The following is a 25,395-nucleotide window of genomic DNA, read 5'->3' on the forward strand; positions in this document are numbered from 1 at the left end:
CGTATACGTAGCTAAAGTTGCCACAAGACAAAACTAGACTTGGATTACTGAATACGTAATATAATGCTGCATCTGACTCACCTATTTGACTTCAGCCCAGCAGTTACCTCCAGTATTTAAAAAAAAAAAAAAACACTCCAATATAAGCTAAAACTAACCACCCTAGATGCTGACTACCTCCCCTTGGATTACTTAAAAATGGCTACAGATGCAATCACTTTTCCAGTCTTTGTCGATAAATAGATCTGTATCTGAAAACTATGTTGCTTCCATTGGGAAAAAATCCTATATTATACCTTTACTCAAAGATGGCACATCTGTAGAGTTTAATAACTACTATCCCACTGTAATACTCTCCCCTTATCAAAAATACTTGAAAAATGTATCCATACTCCGCTTCTAAATCACCTAAATACAAATCTTCTCTCTGAAATGCAACATGGTTTCAGAAACCACCACAGTAAGACCATCACTCTCCTTCATTTCAATATAAACCAGCATAGAAACACTGATAAACTAGCGTCAACCATGTTCCTAGACTTATCCAAAGTTTTTGACACTCTATTACATCACCGTCCACGTATATTAGAGGGTCAGCCCGGACTGAACGGTTTGGAGACAAGCCAGAGTGGCGAGATTGCGTTGGTTTGGACATGTGCTGTGGAGGGATGCTGGGTATATTGGGAAAAGGATGCTAAGGATGAAGCTACCAGGTAAGAGGAAAAGAGGAAGGCCTAAGATAAGGTTTATGGATGTGGTGAGAGAGGACATACAGGTGGTCGGTGTGACAGAGCAAGATGCAGAGGACAAGAAGAAATGGAAACAGATGATCCCCTGTGGTGACCCCTAATGGGAACAGCCGAAAGAAAAAGATTACATCACCATCCACTCGCTGAACTCTCTTCTATAGGTCTCTCTCATTTCCCCCTTACATGGTTCCTTAGTTATCTATCTGGAAAGCAACAACAGTTAAATGGTAACAGGACCTCTTCTCCTCTCTCCTAGTTACCACAGGTGTCCTTCAGTGCTCTCTAATAGGACCCCTTCTCTTCAGTACATGTTTTATAAATCAGCTTTACACTGATATAGACCAAGTAAATACAGTACAATAGACAGATGATCCAACTTTAAACATGTACAGCCCCACAATATCCAAACTCAAATTTCTCTCTTTAACTGAAACCTCTCTGAAAAATTCAAACTTTCTCCTCGACCCCAGTAAAATAAAACCAGTGTCCTCACCCAAAAACATCATCTGAATAAAAAAAAAAAAATCTTTTTTTGGTTACATTGCAAACATTAAAATTGAGGTAGTATCACATACTAAATTACTGTGCATTGTAACAGATAATCTTAAATTTGATCTACATATTCTTCAAACAGTTAAAAAGATCCACTAGAAATCTGGCTCCCTTTCTAGGGCCAAACAGTACCTTAAAGATTCAAGCAAGAAAAAGAAAAATAGCCGTATCCTAGTTACTTCCAAATACTCTTATATGCCCCACCTATCCTTACAAACCTGAGCTCTACACTAAAATCCACACTAGCCTCCTATTACAAGAAAGCAGCTAAATTTGCTACCAACACTGCACATCAAACCCACATCAAACCCACCAATGCCAAGCCTTAAAACAGCTAAACTGGCTAAAGCTTTACAACTACCTAACATACTCTCAGCTAGTTACAGCATACAAACTGAAATATCATCCTGAAAAATGACCTGCGTTAAAAAATAAGCACCCAGAGGACATCTCTGATCTGATGATAAATTTCTACTAAGCTCTAGTAATGCAAATAATTCATCAGGAGACTCATAACACTCCTGTTACATCTCCAACCTCTGGAAACCATCCCTACACAAGCAAAAAGGACACACTCCCAAGCTATAAAATCTATCTGAAACATCTTACCCAATCCTGGTCATGCTCATGTTCATCAACAGGTTGAGACATCTAGTGAAAGCACAAACTTATTACCTATCCCTAACTTTTTCAATTGTGTACTTGAATCAATACATCCCTAACAAACATTCCCTTCTGCACTTGAATCAATACAGTCCTCCTCACTTCTCACAAACACTAATCTCTTTCTGATTGCCCTCATCCACCACTCAACCTCTCACATGCATTCCTTATATACCCAAGCTATAAACCTTCCAGATATACCAATTAGGAACACAACAGCATAGACAGAACTAATCCTATAAACATGCCCTCTTACTCAAATGCTATTACCACTATCTTCCTATATAAATACTATTACCACTATATTCCTATACAATACTAATATCTCTCTTCTTACATAATTTTATAACTGACTTCTCAACTATACTCTTCATTATAATCACTTGAATTCAAATCTTTCTGCACTGAAATGTAAGAACACTAAACTTTACAACTTTTCCTTTCTACAGTATAAATCCATTTACTTATTGCAAGAATACTGAGCGACCAGAATGGCGCATATACATAATGAATTAAATCCTTTGATGGGGCTGCGGTGGAGAAGCGGTTAATTTGTCGCCTCATAGCAAGAGGTTCTCCCGTTTGATTCTCGGCTGAAGCGCCTTCTGTGTGGAGTCTGCATGCCCTCCCTGCGGTCGAGTGACGCTAAAGACATGCAGGTAGGTGGGAGCGTGAATGGGCATGCCTTCGTTGAAGGTTGGGCATCGGGCTGGCAACTCGACACCATAAAAATCCACTGCCAATGATGAGTGGACCAGAGTTCCGCTGTGGCGACCCCTAGCCGGGAAAAGCCAAAAGACATGATATACCTACCTTGTAGCTACATTTTTCTGACAGCTATCTAAAATTCACTCAGTGTAAATGCTCTGTGATGGAATTTCTCTCCCTGGGCCTCCGCTGAAAATGGGCTCTGCCTAGTCAAGAAAGACTAATAAATAAATAAATAATGGAAAGTATATCACAATAATATGCAAACCCAGAAGCAAAAGATTCACATCCAGTCCACGTGAAGGCAATATCCAGCTGTTACCTTCCCCAGCCTTGTTCTTTTTCAGAATCTAACCACTGATTCCAGATAACAGCAGTTTTGCCCTCATTTTCATTTAAGTGACCAAAACCCTTGTCTTCTAGTACTGGTAAGTGGGTCATTTAGACTTACAGGCCATGCATTCAGCCACACAAACACTAGCCAAGGAGTTCAAATGTCACTTTCAGGAAGCCAACCTCACCCTAAAAATATATATATTTTTTTTTACTGCTTTCATTATTCTGTGTACCGTAACAAGTCCAACATCCCACACTGTCCATCTTCTGATATCCACAGCCATAAAAAGTTCTTTGCCCCAAGCACCAAGATCTCCTCAGTTGGCAAATTATTTCTCAGAACAGAAAAGACAACTGATCTTTATCCTGCTTTACATTCTCTCAGACATCAAAATAGCAAAAATCTGCATGTCCTTCCAATTTATAAATGATCTCATATGAAAATGCAACCTATGGATGAAGTGGCATATTTTCTAGACAGTTTCTGAAGATATGATCAGATTCCCATACAGATGACAACATAAATTATAGGATATCTGTGTGGACATAACTGCCACATACAGAATATATTCTATTCAGGCAGTCTGTGTGTGTATGACACAGGGTATCACATTAAAATGCTATGGTTACCCTGCATAAAACAAATCTGCTTCCCTATTAGGATTCTGGCATAGCAGCTTGCCAACTGCAAGAACAGTACTTGCAGAGACCTCAAAGAAATAAAGCAGCTCTCTTTGTAGTTCCGAAGGCAGGGTTAGACAAAAATATCTTCTTCACCACAGACAAGTGTAAATCCAAATTTTCATGTTTGCAGTTGTCCTGCAACAACAATAACCTCTGTGCCTACTTCTGAATTAGTACCCATAATGAAAGCATCCACCTCTATGCTATACAACCCTTCAGCTAGGACATTTAAAGGCACCAGATGACACTTACTACATTACCTAAACAAAGCGTTAGAGAAGTAATCTGACTGTTGCGATTTTATGAAAGTCAGCTTTCTAGTTTAACATCACCTACCCAATCTTCTTTAAAATTCTTGTTTAAGTCAGCGGTGGTCAAGATTTTGCACTTAAGTACTAACCAAGTAGACAACAGTTGCAGTTCTATACCATCAACCCAGAAATAAATCTGAAGCAAGCTCCAGGTAGAGTTCTTAACCAGCAATGCAGTAAGTTCCCCTCCACTTAAAATTCTTTTTTTTTTTTTTTTGATTGTTTGTACATGTTATCAAAAACACACTGAACCCTCCTTGATGTCAGAAGTAAAGACTTCCAGTCAGCATGCACAGATGTTCCCATGTTCATGTCCAAGAAGCCAACAAAACTATTATCTGGTGCAAATTCTTCTTAGGTAAACAGCATAGCAATAACATATCAGCTCAAAAATCCAAAGTATTGTTCTTAAAACAAGTCAAATCACACACTGCTGAGCCATTGGCTGGATCATTTTTTGCCTTTTTCCCCACCTTCTGAATATAGTACTTTGATATTCATCTTTGGTTACCGTATGCTCTTGCTTCCACCAGCCCACAGCTCTAATCACTCTACAAAGTTCTTCTGATGTTATATCAATTCTAAGGACATCTTCAACATGAGAGTATAGCGCCTGCTGACTAATTAATGCCACATCTCTCCAGTGGGAGTCTGAAATCAATATCCGACTTGGTATTATGACCTCAGTGGCTAAGCCTTCTCCACAGCTTTATACTCAAGCTCATCTTCTGCAACTGCCTCTGAGACCATCATACTGTTTTCCAAAGGAAGAAAGAAAGACTGCTTGTTTCTCTTACATGTGAGAGGGAAATCAAAAACGGGAGCTTGGCCCCATGACACAGTGGAATAATTCCTTGACTGCACCCTAGATGGCAATGCATTTGTATGGCACCACAGGAACTAGAAAAGGGAGAATAGAAGGAAACTCATCTTGGTGCATAGGTGACATCTGCAGGAGTGCAGGTGTATTATAACCTGCAGTAAGAATCCCAGTGTGTCCATGCTGTACACTGCTAAGGCACTTAGCCAGGAAGTTGAGCATAAGCAGCTGTATGCATGCACTTTCTGAAAGCAGCTACAGTGCAGCTTGCAAGCTACTGAGTGTATTCAGACAGAAAGTCCACAGCATCAAGACGAACTGACAAGCTCCTAACATTTGATTCTTTCCTCTAGTGGGGAACAAATGGTGCCAGAGAACTCTTATCCCCAAAGGAAGAGCGAATGGTTCCAAATTTTGTCTCAGGCAGGTATGAGCCTAGCACTGAGCAGCATACTACCTTATCCAAGGATGATGCAAAGTTCTCAACAGAAAATTATTGATTTCAACAACTGGCTTAGCCTTTGGTGTCAATCCAGGGGGGGGGGGTATAATATTTGACAGCCTGGAAGAACATGGTTGACAGACCACACTGCTTTGTCAGGGGTGGTCTGCACTTATCCCCTCTAGGCTTTAGATACTGGCAAAGACCTTTTCTACCCTTATAATGCCTTTTGTAGGCAATGCCAAACTGAAAAACCTACTAACTTAATTGAACCTGTGAAGAAATATCTGAAGGTGGTACTGCCCAATGCCAGAAGTCTTAAGAACAAACTCCACTCCTTGCAAGCCTGCCTCTCTGGAGAATGTAGACATCTCTGTAGCAATGGAAACACGGTTTAAAGTCGCTGAGAGTACCCCAGCAATGCAAGGTTATAATGCACTTAACATCTGCGGTGGTGGTGCTGCGGTAGCGTTGTCGCCTCACAGTAAGACGTTGTCCTGTTCGATTCTCAGCTAGAACATCTTCTGTGTGGAGACATGCATGAATGGGCGTACCTTCGTTGAAGGTTGTGCGTCAGGGCTGGCAAGCCAATCCAAAAAGAAAAAAATAAATGGCAAGCCTAAACGGCCGGAAAATCTTTAGTCCTGCCAAAGAAACGGTTGAGACTGCCGAAAATCTTAAGCAGTGCATCTTTTTTTTTAAATGAACGGTCGTGCAAAACGAGGTGTGTGCAAAACTTTCCTGGTTTAAAGGAACACCTAGAAACCACCTTAGGGCAGCAAGGTAGAGGGAAGAATGTGAATGATACCCCTGTCCTTATGGAACACAAAAGGGCTAATACTGCCAAGGGCCTGCAACCTCAACACCCCTTCTTGCAGAGTATAAAGGCCTCAAAAAGCAGTCTTCCATGACAATAAATTCAGCAGCAGGTGACAAAGGGCTAAAAAGGTTGTAGAGAAGGTTAACAAAATCAAGTAGAGTAAGTTAGGAGAGGACAAAACTGGGGGGCCTTGGAGGTCTTTCCCAATGGGGGAGCTTATTTTGGCCCCCTAGAAAAAAAGGCAACAATCAGAATCAAAGTCAGGCTGATTAAAAAAGGAGTTTGAATTGTTATGGAAGAGAAAGACAAACCTTGTCCCACCAAATTCAGTAAGAGATATTAAAGTCGCCTCAAAATTTAGCTCTAAATCTCCCAAATTCTTTTGCTGTACTCAAAAAAAAAATCTTCTTCCATTTTTCTACACTCCTAGCACTTTTAGGCCTCTAGCTTCCATAATCACATTTAAAACTTGTTGCTCAGCACGTAAAAATCTACTGTCAATCATTAGCGGACTGGAGTTCCACTGTGGCGACTCCTAACCAGGAAAAGCCGAAAGACACAACATCTTTAGACCAGCTACTGCACAGGAGGGAACTAAAGGTGGAGGAGTGTCACCAATCTCACATCCAAACTAGTTAAAGTGTATGACCCACTGGAACTCAAACATGTGCAACTCACCATAAACAGGGTGTCGTCCCACATCCTTGCAACATACAGGTCCCCCTGTATATCCCAGGAAACCCATACTACCTATCTCAATGTATGAGTCCTTAATTGGTGATCTTCACTACACCTCTATAGATTGGATATCATACACCATTTCTAATGCACAAGCCCAGCAATTCCTAAACTTTGTTAATACCAACATACTAGAACAGTTAGTCCATTCTCCTACCAGGGATACAAACAGCCTTGAACTTGTACTCATGAACATGTGGGAGTGTCAGTGTTCCTCACCCAATGTAATATCTTCGCTCATCAGATCTGACCATAAGGCAGTATTATTTGAAATAAAAATGAAATCCAGGGATCCAGCAAAACCAAAAACCTTTAGGAACTTATTCAAGGCTAACCTCTTTCTACTAAGCAGCACCTTGGCTAAATTCCAAACATCCCCAAACCCAGTAAATACCATAGAATACACTGAGCTATTTACAAAATCTCTGTACAGCCATATTGATAGCTGTATAGAGCAAGCTGTGCCCACTAGTATTAAAAAGTAACTCAACAGACAAGCCACCCTGGTGGAATCACAATATACAGAAGTTATGTACTCACCATAACATTCCATCTGTTTTGCCCATTTTCCTTCTTCCTCAACTGATGGGTTCGGATCAGACTTGGCTATTGCTAAAGCTTGTGGCAACCAAAAACTCAAAGATTTCCCCCACCCATAATGCACCAACCCCAAGTACCTCAAGTCTTGTTTGCCGATTTTACTAGAAAGGAAATATTTGCAGGGAAGTAGGAAGACGACTATATCTGGAGCTCAATATAAAGGGCAGTGATGTCCACTAACCACTTATTCTTCCATGAGTTTTCGAAGGATGGGGGTTGGTGAGTGGGGAGTCGAAGAATAAAAGTGGACAACACAGATGGAATGTTATGGTGAGTACAAAACTTCCTTATCTGATGATGTCAATTTTTATTCTATCCTCAACTGATGGGACAGAGTTTCCAGCAACCTAATTCCTAGGGCAGACTCAAGGAAGAATATTCCTGAGCACAGTTGAACCAAACAATGCTCTACATCTGGAGACAAGATCCAATTTGTAATGAGTAACAAAGGTACAGGGAGTAGCCCAAGTTGGTGCTGTGCAAATATCATCCATGGGCTTTCTAGATTGAAAAACTGGCTAAGTTGCCATGGATCTAGTTGAATGGGCCCATAATGTTTTTTGTAAGGTAATACCAAATTTGTTATAAAAAAATGAAATACAATCAGTCACCGCCTGGCTAAAGTTACTTTGGCAACTGACTTTCCCAATATTACTTCTGCAAATGAGACAAACAATTGGCCAGTTTTTCTTAAGTCAGTTGTTCTATTAAGGTAAAAATGTAATTGTCTGTGAACATCCAATAAATGTAACATGTATTTGCACTTGTTAGCAAGTTTAGGAAAGAATGCTGGCAAATTAATGGACTGATTGATATTAGATTCTGACACTACCATGGGAAGAAAGGAAGCATTACTTCATAATGTAACTTTCCTTGTGAAAAATCAAGTATGAGAGTTTTGAGGACAATGCTTGAATCTCAGAAATTTGTCTGGCAGAAGTAATGGCTACCAGAAAAATTGTCTTCCAAGAAGGGCATTTAAGGTCATACTTAGCTGCTGGTTTGAATGAAGAAAGAGTGGGAGCTTGCAGTACCAGATTCAAGTCCCATGAGGGAGTCTGGTCTTTAAAAGGAGGTCCTAGAAGAAGACTGCCTAGCAAAAATGATTTGCAGTGTATATGAGAATCAACAGAATTACCCTCAAATCCAATGTGAAAATTCACTATTGCTGTTAACCAAACCTTAACCATTGAGGAACTAGCTCCTTCTTTAAAAAGCAGAGCCAAAAATTCCAGGATGGTATGTAAGGGGGCTGAAAAAGGATAAACATTTTGGCAAGCCCAGTAAACAAACCTTTTCCATTTACTGCAGTACAGTTTTCAGGTAGAGGGTTTATGGGAAGACAAAAGTATATGTCAAACAGGTGAAGAGAGTATAGGTTGTCTGGCTATTAATGGAATTGGAAAAGCCAGGTTGTCAGCCTGAGGTTTGATATGTCTGGATGAATTATGCCTGTCGGATGAGACAGGAGGTCTGGAGTCAGATCCAGAGTCCAAGTTTGGTGATGTAAATTAGGTGAAAGGAAGAAGAACCAACTCTGTCGAGGCCAGTAAGGCGCAATGAGAATGACTTTGCTCTTCAACATGGCAGCTCTCTGTATGAATTTTTGGAATTAGCAAAACCGGTGGATAAGTGTAAAGAAGACTGGGTGGCCAATCATGAAGTACAGCATCCCTCGGCAAAGTAGCTGCTGCATTTCTTGTTTAGGGGAGAAGCAAACAAGACTGCAGCAAGGCTGGCCTTACTGATGGAAAATCATTTCCATTACATTCTTGTTGAGGGGCCACTCATGAGGTAGAAGGCTGCACCTCCTCAGCTTGTCTGCTATCACATTGGACTTCCCTGGAATGTGCCTTATGAGAAAGCAGGTGGATGAGATTTGGCCATTGCCACATTCTGAGCGCCTCTCGACACAAGGGACAAGATCTGGTCCCTCCTTGTTTGTTGAGGTACTAAACTACTGACAAATTGTCCATATGAACTGTAATTATGCCCAAAGGGACTGCATTCTGAAGGGCCTGCAATGCTAAAAAAGCACTGCGCTCATCTCTAGGAAACTGATATGCAAGTTGGCCTATTCAGGGCACCAAGTGCCTTGGACTGTTTTCCCCAGAAAATGCCACCCCAAAATGGTAAGCATCCAAGGTCACTATGGCTGAGGGGGAATGAATGAACAGCCTTGTAGAACCTGGTCCGATTGAATTCACCACTTGAGATCCCTTTTGCATGTGTGGGTGGTTCATACTGGAGTTGACATGGGTTGGTAAAGTATCGACCATTGTGTTGTTGTGTTGCTACTATCCACTGTTGTAGCCTCATGTAAAATTTGGTTAAAGGTACGAGAGTTATTGCCACTGACATTGATTCTAGAACTTAAAGGACCAAGTGGGCTGAAATTTTGGTACTGCAGATTATTTTTCTGACCTGTGACCTTGTAGTCTGAACCCTTAAAAGAGGTAGTGAGGCTATCACTGACTGTGTTGAACAGTGCTCCTATAAATTCCAAATTCTGAGTTGCTTCCAGTTGAGACTTCATGTAGTTTATGGTTATCCCCATATGAGAACATGTCTGGAAAACCTGATCTCTTGCCCTTGTTAATTGATGCCTGGTAGAGGTGATAATGAGCCAGTCATCTAGACATGGAAACACCCGCAATCCTTGCAGTTTCAAGTGAGCTATTACTACTGCCATAAATTTAGTACACACCATGGGGGCTGTAGTGAGACCAAAGGCAGAACTCTGAACTGGTAATGACTGGCTCCCAGCAGGAAGCATAAATAACTTCTGGATCGCCTGTTAATCTTTACGTGACAGTATGCATCCTGAAGGTCTATCGAGCATATCCAGTTGTCCTTTCCCAGAAAGGGGAAAATGGACTGAACCATGACCATCTGGAACTTGGTGTGTCAAATTGACTTGTTTAAGATGCTGAGATCCAAAATTGATCTCCAGTCCTCTATTTTCTTTGGCACTAAAAAGAATCTCGAGTAAGTTCTGGATACTAACTGGTCTGGTGGGACCTCTTGGACGACTCTTTTCTAGCAGCTTTTGTAACTGAATTGCTGGTTGTTCCCTCTGACTGTGTGGGACACCATGGATTCTTCTTGAAATTGGTGGAGGAAAAGAAAATGGTATTACATAACCTCTGGAAATAGTCCTATGCACCCAAGTATCTGTTATTTCTAGCCAGGCACTCTGGTGCAGGGATAGTCAACCCCTAATTGTCGCCAGAGAAGGGCAATTGGGCCTACTTTCAGGAACGTTGGAATGGTCTTGTCAAAAAATTAATCTCTGGACCCCTGGTTTTGTGGGCCACCTCTGCCTTGGGGGCAAGCATCTACCATTAGAGTTCCCCCTCTACCCCTGGTGGAACTTCCTCTTTGTGTGTCCTGGAAAAGTCCCTGGGAGTTTTTGAACCATATCTTTTGACTACTTAGTTGATTCTTGGAAAGGGAACTTTGAGGGGTTCAGCAGACAAGGTCTTTCTGTCATTCTCATCTGGATAATGTATCTTTCACTTTTGGGCCAAACAAAGATGTGCCAAAAGAGCACTGACGAATGAAGACTTGAAGGGCTCTGTAAAATCACATAAGCGCATCCAGGCATGCCTCCTGATGCAAATGCCTGAACCCACTGCCCTAGAGGATCCTTCGGCTACATTTATAATGAGCCTCATGGATGAATTGGAAACAAACTGCAGGGTAGTCAACTGAGAAGTGAAAGATGTTTGCACTTACTCAGAAACAGATCCTGAGTGGGCATATGAAAGTTCTTTTAATCAAATCCCTTTGCAACCTTGTAAAATGTGCCAAATAATTCAGTGACCTTAAGGCAAAGGTCACTGAAGCATACACATGCTTTCCAAACCTGTCCATCACCCGATACACCTTGCTGGGGGGGGGGGTGAACAATGGAACTCTCCTTGCCAAGCTCCTTCATCAACAGGCACTCCTTTTCCCCAAAAGTGTTTGTCCTATGGCAGTGGTCTAATTCTGTCAGGTCTCCGAGGTACTGGTTCAATAGTGTTGGGATTCTTCCATGCCCGCAGAGAGATCAAAACAATGAGCTTGTTGGTGGGCAAAGTCAACCAGGAGGTAGACTGGCCAGTATCAAAAGCCTCCAGAATACAGACTCCTCAGATGAAGGGTTGCTTGACATTCAGCCACCTCTCTGTTTTAAGATTAAGGATGTCTCCAAATGAGATATCTTCAAAAGGTGACTGTGGGGACCCTTCACCTTCATTGAAGTCTGTCTTCTGTGATAGACTCCCCTGGGTAGTCCAAGTGCTCTGTCTTGCATGTCATCTTCTTAGGGACATCCTCAGGGGGATGCTCCAGGGAGGCATCAGATAAAGTTGGGATATCCTGTTGGGAAGAATAGGGTTTCAGTACTGGCTGTCCCTGTGGAAAAGAGAGTTGAGACTCCGAGTGCAGAGATGTCAAGGCTGTAGACTGAGGATCTGATTGGGGTAGGAATCATCTATGTTGCTGGGGCAGACAATGCTCTCTCAATAGTCTCAAAGGCAGACCTCCTCTGAGAGGAAGAGGACCTCGGATCCAAAAAGGAAGCTTTTGGACCATAATTCCTGTCTTCTAAGAGGACAACCACCCCCTCCCAAGGAAGAAGCCGGAGTCCAGCAAACCCATGCCAAGGATCTGAGGCACAGTGACTGCTCTGACAACTTTGGAGTGGACTCCAACACCTCGCATCTGACAGGGAAGCCTCAGCTTGAAGAGCTCTCTGGATCTAACTGAATTAAAGTGCTCAAGGCAAACTTCAAATCGGGAGTCAAACAAGGCCAGATAGCTGAGATCCAATGACTATGAGACAGTGGAAGGAGTCAGAGGAGGAACTGGCAGGGGGGGGGGGGGAGTGACAGAAGATCAGACCTCCAGACCAGAAAGGGTAGGAGCCAAAGGGGCACCTGTCAGAGTAGGCACGGAGAGAATTCTTCTCACCACTCTCTCCACATCATCTTCTTTTAAGCTCCTGGAAGAGCGAGTGGAAAATTCAGAAGGGGATCCACATCTCTCCATAAAGGGAGAGGGAACCCTGGAGGGAACTGGGTCTAATGAAGGGGAGTATCTAAGTCCTTGGAAGGTAAATAATGACAGACAGAGTAGCTGGATCTGTTGGCTTTTGCATCGGGTCTGACATTTCTTTTTTCTTTTGCTTCGGATCCAATGTTGAGGTAAAATTTGATAGATCTCTTTTTTGGTGATCAGATCCAAAGTTGTGGTCAGATCCGGTAATTTAGACTTTTTTCCTTTAGGTTCCAAAGGGTAAGTCAGATCAGAAGGAGGTCTTTTTCTAGGTTGCTCCAAAGCCTTGGAGGAAGAGGTAGAAGGGCTCTGAGAAGGAGATTTAGGCCTCCTAGATTTTTTAGGGGACACAGCTCCAGATAAAGCCTCTCCAAAAGAAGAAGGAAGATGCCCTTTTAAAATCAATTTATTTTTTCTTTCTATCAGGGCTCTAGGGTTAAACCTGTGACAAATAGAGCAGTCCTCTTGTAAATGAAGAGGTCCTAGACAATGCACACAAAGTGTGGGCATTCGATAATAGAATTTTGTGCCTGCACTTGAGACATTTTTTGAATCCAGCTGGCTTTTTTCTTTCTCTGCCATGGTGGTAAAAAAGAAGTTATGTACTCACCATAACGTTCTATCTGTGTTGTCCATTTTCATTCTTCCTCAACTGATGGATTCAGAATCCGATCCCTCAGATCCAACTTGGCCGTTGCTAAAGCTTGTGGCAGCCAACAACTCTCGAGCTTCTCCCTTACTCCACAATGCACCAATCCCAGTTACCTATGATCTTGTTTGCTGCTATAAAAAGCAAAAGATGAAAATTCTTATGGAGAAGCTTACGCTGGAGATGCGCATAAAATAAAGACAAAAGTGCCCATATACACTCGATCTTCCAGAAGTCTTTAGGATGGCGGTTGGCTGGAGGGGAATTGAGGAAGAATGAAAATGGACAACACAAATGGAATGGTACGGTGAGTACATATCTGATTATGTCAATTTTCATTCTACACTCAACTGATGGGACAAAGTCCCCAGCTACTTAATTACCAGGGTGTACTCAAGGAAGGATATTCCTGAGCACAACAGACTCAAATGATGCCCTTCCTCTGGACAGCAGTTCTAACTTGTAATGAGTAATAAAGGTATCTAACTTGTACTGAGTAATAAAGGTATGGGGGGCGGGGGTAGCCCAAGTAGCTGCTGCACAAATATCATCCATGGACATTTTGGATTGAAACACTGAGGAAGTTGCCATGGATCTAGTAGAATGAGCATGAATTGTACTTGTAAGGGTAATCCCCAGTTTTTTATATACAAAGGAAATGCAATTTGTTATCCATTTAGACAGTGTAACTTTGGTAACTGGTTTACCCAAAGTGGGTTCTGTAAATGAAACAGTTGATCCAATTTTCTGATGTTCTTAGTCCTATACAAGTAAAAACACAACTGCCTGTAAATATCCAGTAAGTGTAGAGCATATTCACCTTTGTTAGAAAATTCAGAGAAGAATAAAGGCAAATTAATAGACTGGCTAATATTGGATTCTGACACCACCTTTGGAAGGAATGATGCATTGGTACATAAAGTCACCCTGTCCTTATGAAACATCAAGTATGGGAGTTTTGAGAATAATGCTTGGATCTCAGAAATTCTTCTAGCCGAAGTAACGGCTACTAAGAAAATTGTCTTCCATGAAAGAAATTTAGGGTCACAGATAGCTGTGGGCTCAAAAGGGGGTTGAATAAAGTACTGCAGCACTAAATTTAGCTCCCAAGGAGCAGTAGGATTTTAAAGAGAGGTCTTAAGAGTAGTATGCCTTTTAAAATGCTTTGCTTAACTTATGAGATGTTACTGAAGAGCCATTTATCCCAACATGGAAATTTGATATTGCTGCTAACTGGACACTGTAGAAGAACTAGCTCCTTCAAAGAGATGTGATAGAAAATTCAATATTATATATGGGAACTGTGAAAGGTTCAATGTTATGTTTTTGAGCCCAAAAAACAAATCTTTTCCATTTACTGGAGTATAGTTTCCTGGTGGAAGGTTTATGGGAAGACATCAAAATATACCGGACAGGGGACGAGAGCATTGGTTGTCTGGCTATCAATGGAATTGGAGAAGCCAGGCAGTCAGCCTGAGGTTTGTCAAATCTGGGTCTATCATGTCTGTCGTATGACAGAAGGTCCGGAGTTGGATCCAGAAACCAAGGTGGTTGAATCAGGTGAAGCCAAAGAAAGGGAAACCAAATCTGTCAAGGCCAATATGGAGCAATGAGGATTACTTTACTCTTCAACCTGGAAGCTTTCTGAAGGAATTTGGGAATTAAAGGAATGGGCGGATATGCATACAGGAGACCAGGGGGCCAATCATAAAGTACAGCATCTCTCAGAGAGCCTCCCTCGGGGGGGGGGGGATTAGGGCAAAGTAGCTGCTATACTTGTTAGGGGGGAAGCAAACAGATCTCAGCAAGGCTAGCCCCATTGACAGAAGATCCTGCCTACAATTTTCTTGTTGAGGACCATTCCTGGATTTCTCCGGAATGTGCATTGCTAAGAGAAAGCGAATGGAAGAGATCGGCCACTGTCACACCCTGAGTGCTTTTTTTTTTTTACACAGTGGGTAGGATTTGGTTCCTCCTTTTTTTTGTTGTACCAAACTACTGACATGTTGTCCATTTGTACTGCAATGGTCCCTAAGGGGAGAGCATTCTGGAATGCCTGCAAAGCTAACAGCACTGCTCTCATCTCTAGGACATTTATATACAGTTTGGCCTCCACAGGGGACCAGGTGCCATGGACTGTCTTCCCCAAATAATGCTACCCCCACCTAAACTGGGAAGCACCCACAGTCACTATGGTCTTGGGCTGGGAGGGAATGAAAGGACGAACTAGAAGAACTTGATCTGAATGAATCCACCATTCCAGGTGTTTCTTGCATGCCTGAGTTATTCTTATCTGGTAAGACAGACTGATAAAGAATTGACCATTGTGTAGCTAGTATCTATTGAAGAATTCTCATGTAAAATCTGGCTAGTAGTACTAATGTTATTGCTACTGCCATTGATCTCAGGGCTTGAAGGACCAGATGAGCTGAAATCATGGTGTTGCAGATTATCTTTTTGACTTGTGACCTTGTCTGAACTCGATAGTGGCAGGGATGCAATGGCAGTTTTCGTACTGAAAACTGCTCCAATGAACTCTAGGCTCTGGGTAGGCTGTAGATGAGACTTCTCGTAGTTTATAGTTATCCCCAGAAGACAGCAAATCTGGAGAACCTGGTCCTTTGCCAATATGAGTTGATGTCTGGTCAAAGTGAATATGAGCAAGAGTTCTAAGTATGGAAACACTCAGAATCCCTGCAGTCTGAGAGGAGATGCTACTACTGCCATGCATTTGGTAAACACCTTGGGGGAATATGGTGAGTCAAAAGGGTAGTACTCTGAATTGGTAATGATTGGCTCCCAGCTGGAAGCACAAATAACTTCTGCATTGTTGATTCACCTTTATATGATAGACCTTCAGGATGCGTACCATCGAGCACATTGAGTTTTCCTTGCCCAAAAAAGGGAGAATGGAGTGAACCATGACCATCCACAATTCGCTTCTTTGAACTGTCTTGTTTAGTTTGGTGAGCTCTATAATTGGTCTCCAGTCCCCTGTTTTCTTTGGCACTAAAAACCTTGAGTAAGTTCTGGATTCTATCTGGTCTGGTGGGACCTGTTGGATAAATCTTTTCTAGCAGCTTTTGTATTTAAATTGTTGCTTGTTCCCTCTGACTGGGTGGAACATTGGGGATTTTTCTTGAGATCGGAGGTGAAAGTGAAAAGGATATTATATATCTTCTGGAAATGATCCTTTGCAGCCAAGTATCTTTTGTTATATCTAGCCAGGCTCTCTGGTGCTGGAATAATCATCCCCTGACTGCCTCCAAAAGTGGGCAATTGGGCCTCCTTTCTGGAGCGCTGGTAGGGTTAGTCAAAGAATGATTCTCTGGAACCCTGATTCTGTGAGCCACCTCTGCCATGTAGGTGGTGATGTCCATTAGAATTCCCTGCTCTGCCTCTGGGGAAACCTTCTCCATGTGTGTCCTGTAAAGCACACTATTTGAACCACATTTTCTGACCACCTCACTGATTCCTGGAAAAGGTTCATTGAGGGGTTGAAAAACACATGCCCATGGCAAACAACCTTTTCACACCTGGATAGAATGTCCTATACTTTGGGGCCAAATAAGAATGTTCCATCAAAGGAGGCATGGATGAAAGAGGACTTTGAAGGGCTCTGCAAACTCACAAAGGTGCATCCAGGCAAGCCTCCTTATGGAAGTCCCTGAACCCACTACCCCTGAAGTCCTCTCTGCTATGTTTGAGATTAAACTCATGGATGAATTGGATATGGACTGAAGGGAAGTCAGCTAGGAAGTTACAGAGGCCTTTGATTGTCACAAGCTTTAGCAATGGCTGAGTCATATCCAAGGGATTGGATCCGAATCCATCAGTTAAGGATAGAAAGAAAACTGACATCAGATCACCAGTTAGGAAACAAGCAGATTTTAACAAAGAATATTCAACAGAAGTGAATACAAAATACACACATATATATATATATATATATATATATATATATATATATATATATATATATATAAATACACATATATATATATATCTTGGAGTTGATATATTTAAGTAGCACGAGGTGCAGTGGAGCTTGCCACCCTGTGTATAACTGCAGGGTAATATGTTTCTGTATGTACTTGTGCTGGAATATAGTAAGTGTTGGTATCCTATGTGTTTTCAGTATTTTGAACTTTCGAGATTTTAGTCTTCAGGATTTTGGGCTTTCAGGATTCTGTAGCGCTCCCATACATATATATTTTATTTATTTATTTATTTATTTTTTAATAAAAGGAACAGACAGATTCAGAAATTACCAGCGATGATAATAAGAAACTACACAGAGTATAAAACAAGGGGAAGAATGCTAACAATAGTACCCGAAGGTACAGAATTGTATGGAAGGAAGAAAAGAGGGACAAAAAGATATTTTAACTAGGAAAAAACAGTAATAAGGTAGGAGATTAGGTAAGGGATTAAATAAATCCAATAATATGACAGTTTTAACAAGAAAGTAGAAACATTTCACAACTGAAAGTCACAACAGTCACAACGTCTTTTACACAGAGCAGAAAAAGAGATTGGAGGTACTTGGGGTTGGTGTGTTATGGATAAGGGAGAAGCTCAAGAGTTTTTGGTTGCCATGAGCTTTAGCAACAGCTGAGTCAGATCTGAGGGATCAGATTCAAACCCATCAGTTGAGGATAGAATGAAAACTAACATCAGATCAATTGGTTATACAACAAAAGAAAAAAAAATCTTGGTCAAGCATTAAGAGGAGCAATGTCCTACATACTAAAAGTCCCCTGGCCAAGCTAAACAGGCAGCTAAGAGGGTTAATTAATACTTCAAAGACAAAATCTACAGATATGGCCGTAACCTCACAGGAAATGCACAACAACGCACAGAACTTATTGTAAATGGCATCAGCCACACTGAACCAAGGGCCATTGCCATCCTTTTGGCCGACAGGTTCAGCTCAAATTTCTCTCCCCACTCCCGCTCTGATAGTACAAAGGAAACAGCACATAACACAATCCCCCCAACCATTACTAGGGAACAAGTCATCAATGCACTTTCGAAGGCCAAAAACACCGCATCAATGGGCCCTGATAACATCCTGGAATGTTTACTAAATAGCATAAAAAATGACCTCTCTGGTCCACTTGAATTACTTTTCAACTGGTGTCTTATTTTTGGCCTTATCCAGATTTCTTCCTCTATGGCAAGCAGTGCAAGCTGAGAATGCAACCAAAATGACTCACCACAAAAAAGATAATAATATTAAAACAGAGACAGAAAGACTCATACATACAGAACAAACTAGTCCTGATGTTTTATTGGATTTATTTATTTGTTAACTAGATGACTGAGCTGGACAATGGATCGTTTTTTTTTTTCACAGTCTGAACCACAGGTAAGTAGATACACAATACAACAAGGAACACTATGACCATCAGTGACATTTCTACAGACCTGAGAGACTGAGAGGTATGAGAAGGTGTGTTTTTAACTCGCACTGTTAAAACCAAATAAAATTGGAAACTTGAAACTTAAACCGCTGAATGTATTTTTTCACAAATGTTAAACTGATCTGATGAAGTCTTTTAAAGTTTAAAACAAAAGCACTTAAGCTGCTTATGTGAATAAATACATTCAGCAGTTTAAGTACCCAGTTTCACATTCTATTTGGTTTTAACAGTGTGGTTTACTCGTGTTTTTAGTTCTGTGTTTTTAACTCAGCTGTGGGTTGATGTCCCTAATTTGCAGCCGAGCTGTAGTAACAGATATGGCGTTGATAAAACCGTTTGGAAAACATGTATTTGAGAATCTCTTTTTTGGTTAAAAAAAGATAGGAATATTAAGGAGCTCTAGCTGAACAAATAAGTCTTTATACTGTAGTGTAATGTCTGGTCGCAATTTTACACAGTTCAACAAACAACTTAGAAATGCTACCGGACAGTGTAAGTGTAGGGAACTTTTTTTTTTATATAATTCTTAGTTACAGTCTGAAAGAAAACTGGGTGAAATCAGACTAATTGAATTTTTAAGATGATGTGAATGTAAAGTCTGGGAGGAGAACAAAGGCTTTAGTGCACCAGCTTCATTCCACACAGAAAATATTGCCAGTGAGGGAAAAGTGTGAACTGCACTTACCAATTTGGAGCACTTGCTGGGAACTCACCTTGGAGGGATCCTTGAAAAGAAACACAACATCAAGCAAAACATCTGAGAGGTTGTACCCATGGCAAGAAGACTGGGGTTGGACGCCAGAGTGAAGCAATTTAAGTGCAGCTGTGCTAGTTTTTTTTGCATTCCACAAACTGTTGAGGATTAAAGCCTTTTCCCACCTCATTATCCTTCCAGGCTTCCAACTATACTTATTTGGTCAACAACAGTCTTTTTAAAATTAAACTCAGCAATTAACCTCTGATGGAGAAGAGTTACCTAACTGATAGTGGAGAACAGAGAGGCAGCCTAGTTAATACAAAGAACTGATGGCTTAAGCTCGGTTGGAATTTTTTTGACAAATATTCATATTCTGTGGCTGCAAGTACCTTTCACTCTAATGACATATTCCCTCTTTGCAGATTTCACTGTAGCCTCAACACCTCAAGAAAACTAGTAAATCTCATTCCCATACTAACCATCAGTGAAGCCCAGGGATGATTAAGTGCCATGGTTATGGAAGAGTCTTGATAAGTGCTAGAACTCAGCAAGTCCCTTTTCAGTCCGTCATTCACAAATTAGCCTTCTCTTCAAGCAAACACACTTCTCCATTCAACTCCCACGTGGTTTGAAACTCCTTGCCCAGTCTAAGAGTCCAACAGGCAGTCATGAACTGCCTCATGAAGCTGAAGTCATCACACATGCTCCTGCATGTTAAATACATTGCAAGATATGCTGGCAATATGTGACAATGTCAACTAGAAGTTAAATTTGTAAAAAAAAAAAAAAAAAAAAATCAGGAGTTAAAGGGGCCACTTGGAAATTCGTGGCACCCTATTTTGCCCTCAAAACTGGTAAATACTGAGGAATTTGGTAAGTATGAGAGGTATGTCCGTGGTTCCAGAGATATGAACACTTGTTTGAAATGTGAGGACAATTTGATTCTGTCAAAAGGCTTAGGCTCCACCCATTGGAAGTTACAGTGCAAACTTCCTAAGCTCCATTGGAGTGAATGAGGTAAGAATAGTGCTTCTAAAATCTGACCTGCAGAACAGAATGGTATATGGATTGAAGAATGTTATTCTTCCCAAGGCTTCTACATTTTCCTTTCCAAGAATTATCTGATTTGGATGATGGTCTTATATTCTAATATTAATATGGTCTGAGAAACTGATTAAAGTTTTTGATGCCAGTAGCTCACCAGAATGCAATTACAGTTTTTTTTGGTACTGTTGATACTAATGAGACTTTTACCTTGGTAGCAGTAAATGGAATACGGGAGGGAGACCTGGCCTGCAAATTTCTGTATGCTAGTATTTTTAACTAAAGTATAGTGGCCAGACAAACAGATTTTATCATAAATATATGTAATATCTCTTCCCACAGTGCACATTTAGTGTGTCTAACACTTCTGTTATTAGGACAGAATCAAATTGACCCATATTTTCCCCCAAGAAAAGCTATTGTACTCAAAGCCATATTCAACAGTTAGAAAAAATGTTTTACTGAGCAATAATTTTAATGCACAATCTGTACTCCTCTTCACATTTTCTTGTTTTCTGTCTTTTCATACCCAATTCTATAAAACAGTTGTTCAGTTTGAAGACATCCACATATGAACATGTAGTCTACATGCATACATACATACATATGCACACACCTTCCCACCTGTGTGATAGGTAAAGTCTGAGCATGTGCCCTACTTTCAGCCTTGGACATCTACCATCCACATTAAAGTCTGAGCATGTGCCCTACTTTTAGCCTTGGACATCTACCATCCACATTTTATGATGGGAACATAACAGCGCACACATCACATCATGATATGACAAGCATAGTATCATACAATATCCTATTCAGATCCTCCATGCCATCTCCCACTAATGCTTACTGGAATATGGCACACATATTTTTAGCCTTGAAAGAGAACTAACCTTTGAATAGTTAAGCTACATCTCCCATAATCTTCTCCATTATCAGTCTGTACTCAAAGCCAAGTCAGTGCTAGCTTATATACTAATTTGCTCCATTATAAATAAAAAGTAAAATAAGTATGGCAATATTTTATTTTTAAAAATGCAGTGAACACTATTCTGTGGCATTTTCGTGAAAAGAGAATACTTACTCTTCTTTCTTTTTCAAGTTTTCTCTTGCTTCTTGGGTTTTGGTAAGAACAAATGTCTGGAAGGTGATGGGGTCACACTTAAAAGGAATAATAAAATGGCCCAATTCATGCAGACTGGGAGCATACCGATCTCTTAAACAAAAGATAGATAGACAACATATCAACAATTTTTATATGCTGTAGAATAAATAATAAAGTTAATTATTTGGCTAAATGTATGAATGTCACTTTGCATTCTTCGACAAAAAAAAAAGACAAAATGAGGCTTATTACTGCTACTTAAGGCAAAAGAGGCAAAGCAAAAACTGAAACATTATGGTTCAATCGCAACTAACTCTATCCTTTAAACATCTATTGGAAAAATGCAGTATCATTTGCTCTGTGCTTCTCGCAGTCAAGCATGGAGGACAATTTAACAGTTTTCAATTCTACAATTCTACAATAGTAGGAATCATGATATTTGTATAGGAACTGTATTGAAGCTAATTCAGCACACTAACGAGGATCTCATAATGCCAATCCAATGGCATCCCATCACTTTGTTCGATGTTAAATCCCCTCTTAATTGTGCAATTTTTATCTTATATTCTTGTGACTTACTGCATTGATATTGTATATTGTATTTTGTATCCATATATTATTGCATTTCTGGAGCTTTTCTCCCCAGGACTCCACTGAAAACAGGTTCTTCAAGGCCCAATTGGACTATCCTGGCAAACAAACTGAAAAATAAATAAATAAATAAATAAAAATAGTACCCCACCCACTCTCTTACAACTGCCAGGGAGTTCTAAACAGATGAAGCTTCAACTTGTCAATTTAAACTCCCCAACTTTCAACTGGATGATCAGCATTTGCCACTGAAAAGAAATGCTGGTGTGGCTCCGATAAGCATGCCAGCACTGGTACGATACATATGAGTTTTTATCTTTTTTCCTTTGTACAGCCATGGAGTTAGCATACTTAAGTTAGTCGTGTGAAGACCTTGCCCTTTGAAAAAATACTTGACTCTCTCATTGGGCTTTTTTGTGCAGCTGAAGCTTTAAACAGTTCATATCAGGAATAAAATGACACTTTTTTTTTTTAACCAGAACTATAGCACCAATACAGACTTATTATTTCCCATGCAATTACATCCTTTTGCGATTTGAAATTTCACTGGTTGGTAACTGGAATTAACAGCCAATCAAAATTGACAGGACAAGTCTCCTTATGTACTATAACATCCAAGGTTGCAGAGATGTGGAAGAACTAACCCACTTTTGACAAAACAGTCCTTCAACCTAGACCAAATATGTTCTACCTATGCACAAAATTATGGATCTGGACAAAGCATAACAGCACTGGATGCCATGAAGTTATACTTTTTAAACTGTCTACATGGGTACAGGAACAGGAAAGGTTACTGAATTTTTTAACATGGAAAAGCATACATCTGGAGGAGTGTTGCTCCTTTAACCATAGGATAAGGTACTAGTGCAAGACAGAGAAATGAATACTTTATTAGTCATCATGGAAACTAAGCTTTTGTGAAACAAACATATAATCCAAAAAGGAGTTAAAGAATGTAGAAAAGTGATAGTGAAGGATGAAGAAGCATTTATAAAGTATAAGCAAAACAAGAGAGATGGCAATAATACCAAAAAAAGCAGCAGGAAAGGCAGTCAGGAAAACAAATTATAACAAATTCAAACAAGAAGAGAAAGGATTATAGAGGCATGAAAAAGAACAAATGAAGGCAAAGAGAAGGATATTAAAACTTAAACTTGGAAAAAGATGCACATAGTGGAATGGTGAAAAAGCATAAATGACGTTGGGATGGAGAGCACATACAACTAGTACAGTTAAGACACCAAGGATAGGGTACAGATTCCATGAGATTGTTACTCAAACTTGGGCCAGATTCAGAAAACCTTCTATTCCTAGTGTCCCCCTCACTGTACCCATTTCAATTCAAAGTTATCCCTACCATGTTGGTGACTCTGTGGCCTACCATAAATGCTAAAGGGGCATTACAGGGGAGCAGACTATACTGATTAGCCATGTACTTTCCCCACAGAAATGCTTGGTAAGGAATTTACAAAGCTGAGTAATTCAGAGGATTGCTCAGTTGCATAAGTTATATCAGCCGCCCATGTTAATGAACACGGCCAAAAGCTCATCTTCACCTGATCAATGTTAGAAGTGCTAGGAAGTTTATCTGACAGATAGTGTTGGGTGTATCTGTGTGCGTGTGTGTGTTTAGAGGTGTGAGTGATGTAAGATGTGTGTGTGTCTGCCTGCCTGTGAGGTCACATTAGGAGGGTTAGTAAGGGGATAGGTAGGCTAGCTGTGTGGGAGTCTGTATGTGGGAATGGGCAAGTGTGTCTGTGAATGCGACTGCGTGGAAAGAGAGGCTGTGTGTGCAGGTATTAATGAATGTGTGAGTGGGGGGGGGGGAGGCTGCCATAGACTAATGAGCAAATCCTGCAACACTGGGAGGAGAACTTGCCCATCAAGGATAACTCTTTATATTGTGCCCTAAACGCACATAAAATTAACAGAAAAGGTTTATTTTGGAAATTTTATGAAAATGTGTATAAAGCAGAGAAATATGGAAATCAAGAAAAGGTACAAATGGAAATGTTTATGGAAGAATTAAATATGCCAAAGTTAGAGGTAGATGAGGGCTCAATTACTAACAGGCTAGGAAGGGATGAGATAAAAATCTACAAGAAAGTCCCAAGGAACAGATGATATTCTTGTGGAAGTTTGGAAGTTAGGATGGAAAAAAACTGATAAAGATCTAGAAGGTTTTGTTTAACAGTATTTTAACAGGAGGAGAAGGACCAGCATCATGGAAGAAGGCAGTGGTAATGGTAATACCTAAAGAGGGCAAAGATCCATCGGATCCAGCTTCATACAGGCCCATTTCAATACTAAACCATCATTATAAAGTGTTTATGTCTATAATGGCTAAAAGAATGGCAAAAATGATACCACAATTGACAGATATGGATCAGTGTGGTTTTATGGAGGGGAAGAAAACATTTGACAATATTAACAGAACACTGATGATCCAGAGGGAAGCAGAATGTAAGAAAGTACCACTTTTATTGGTGGGTCTTGATGCAGAGAAATCATTTGACGGAGTAGACTGGGACTTCATGAGCAGGTCAACGGAAGCAATTGCTTTCCCTGATACAATTGTAAGGCTGATTAAAAGAATATATGAGAGCTCAACAGTGCAAATTAAAGTGGGTGGGGTCCTCTCAGATAATTTCTGCTTGAGTAAAGGAACCAGGCAAGGCTGTCCACTTTCCCCTTTGTTGTTTGCATTATATTTAGAACCACTAACAAAGAAAATGGGGGACTCAGAAATTCAAGGATATAACTGGTATGGTAGTCAGGAAAAGCTGGCTCTATTTGCAGATATTATTTTATACATGACAAAAACAAATAGGGACATTACAGTGTTGTGGAACATTTTAAGAGTGTCAAATCTTCTCGGGATACAAAATTAATGAAGCTAAAACAAAGGCAATAGAGGTAAATTATGTACCCACAGACAAATTGGTTCAACAATATTCATATTTATGGGGACACGATAAAATGAAGTATTTAGGAGTATGGATTAGAAATGAGTCTGGTGGCAACTAAGGATATGTGGGAAGAGACCAAACAAAATATAATACAAAAATTGAGAAACTGGAAGTTTTGTTATATGGATAAGGATACTAAGATACAAGGCATTAAAATGTTTTTAGTCCCTTTAGTCTTATACACAGGTCAGTCATACTTTTATCAACTGGAGAAGTTGTGGATAGCAATTAAAGAGTTTGAATGATTTTATCTGGGAAGGGAAGACAGCAAGGGTCAAGTAGGATAAGCGGATTCCACCAATAGAACAAGGCAGACTAGGATTACCTAATTTGAGGAAGTATTTTAGAGCAACACAGTTAAGGCTCTTATACACAGCACAAGCAGAAAACTATAATTCAAAGTGGAAAGGACTGATGCTGATACAGGGAGGAAGCTCAAGAAATAAGGCGA

At 40.4% G+C, this 25,395-nt stretch overlaps 1 protein-coding gene across 3 annotated transcripts in view; it reads right to left on the reverse strand.

The window, feature by feature from the left end:
* The window catches only part of TCAIM (T cell activation inhibitor, mitochondrial), a 421,022-nt gene that overhangs the window by 108,843 nt on the left and 286,784 nt on the right, over positions 1-25,395 (reverse strand). For 2 of the 3 annotated variants that reach the window (XM_044066645.1, XM_044066646.1), the window contains exon 10: positions 21,364-21,495. In XM_044066645.1, the coding sequence (XP_043922580.1) occupies positions 21,364-21,495 (132 nt within the window). Of the gene's footprint in view, positions 1-21,363; positions 21,496-25,395 lie in introns of those variants that run through there. The other variant, XM_044066647.1, reaches the window with a different exon arrangement.

This window comes from Protopterus annectens, chromosome 3.part1 (assembly GCF_019279795.1).
Source record: "Protopterus annectens isolate FY-2018-M chromosome 3.part1, PAN1.0, whole genome shotgun sequence".
Classification (NCBI taxonomy): Eukaryota; Metazoa; Chordata; order Ceratodontiformes; family Protopteridae; genus Protopterus; species Protopterus annectens.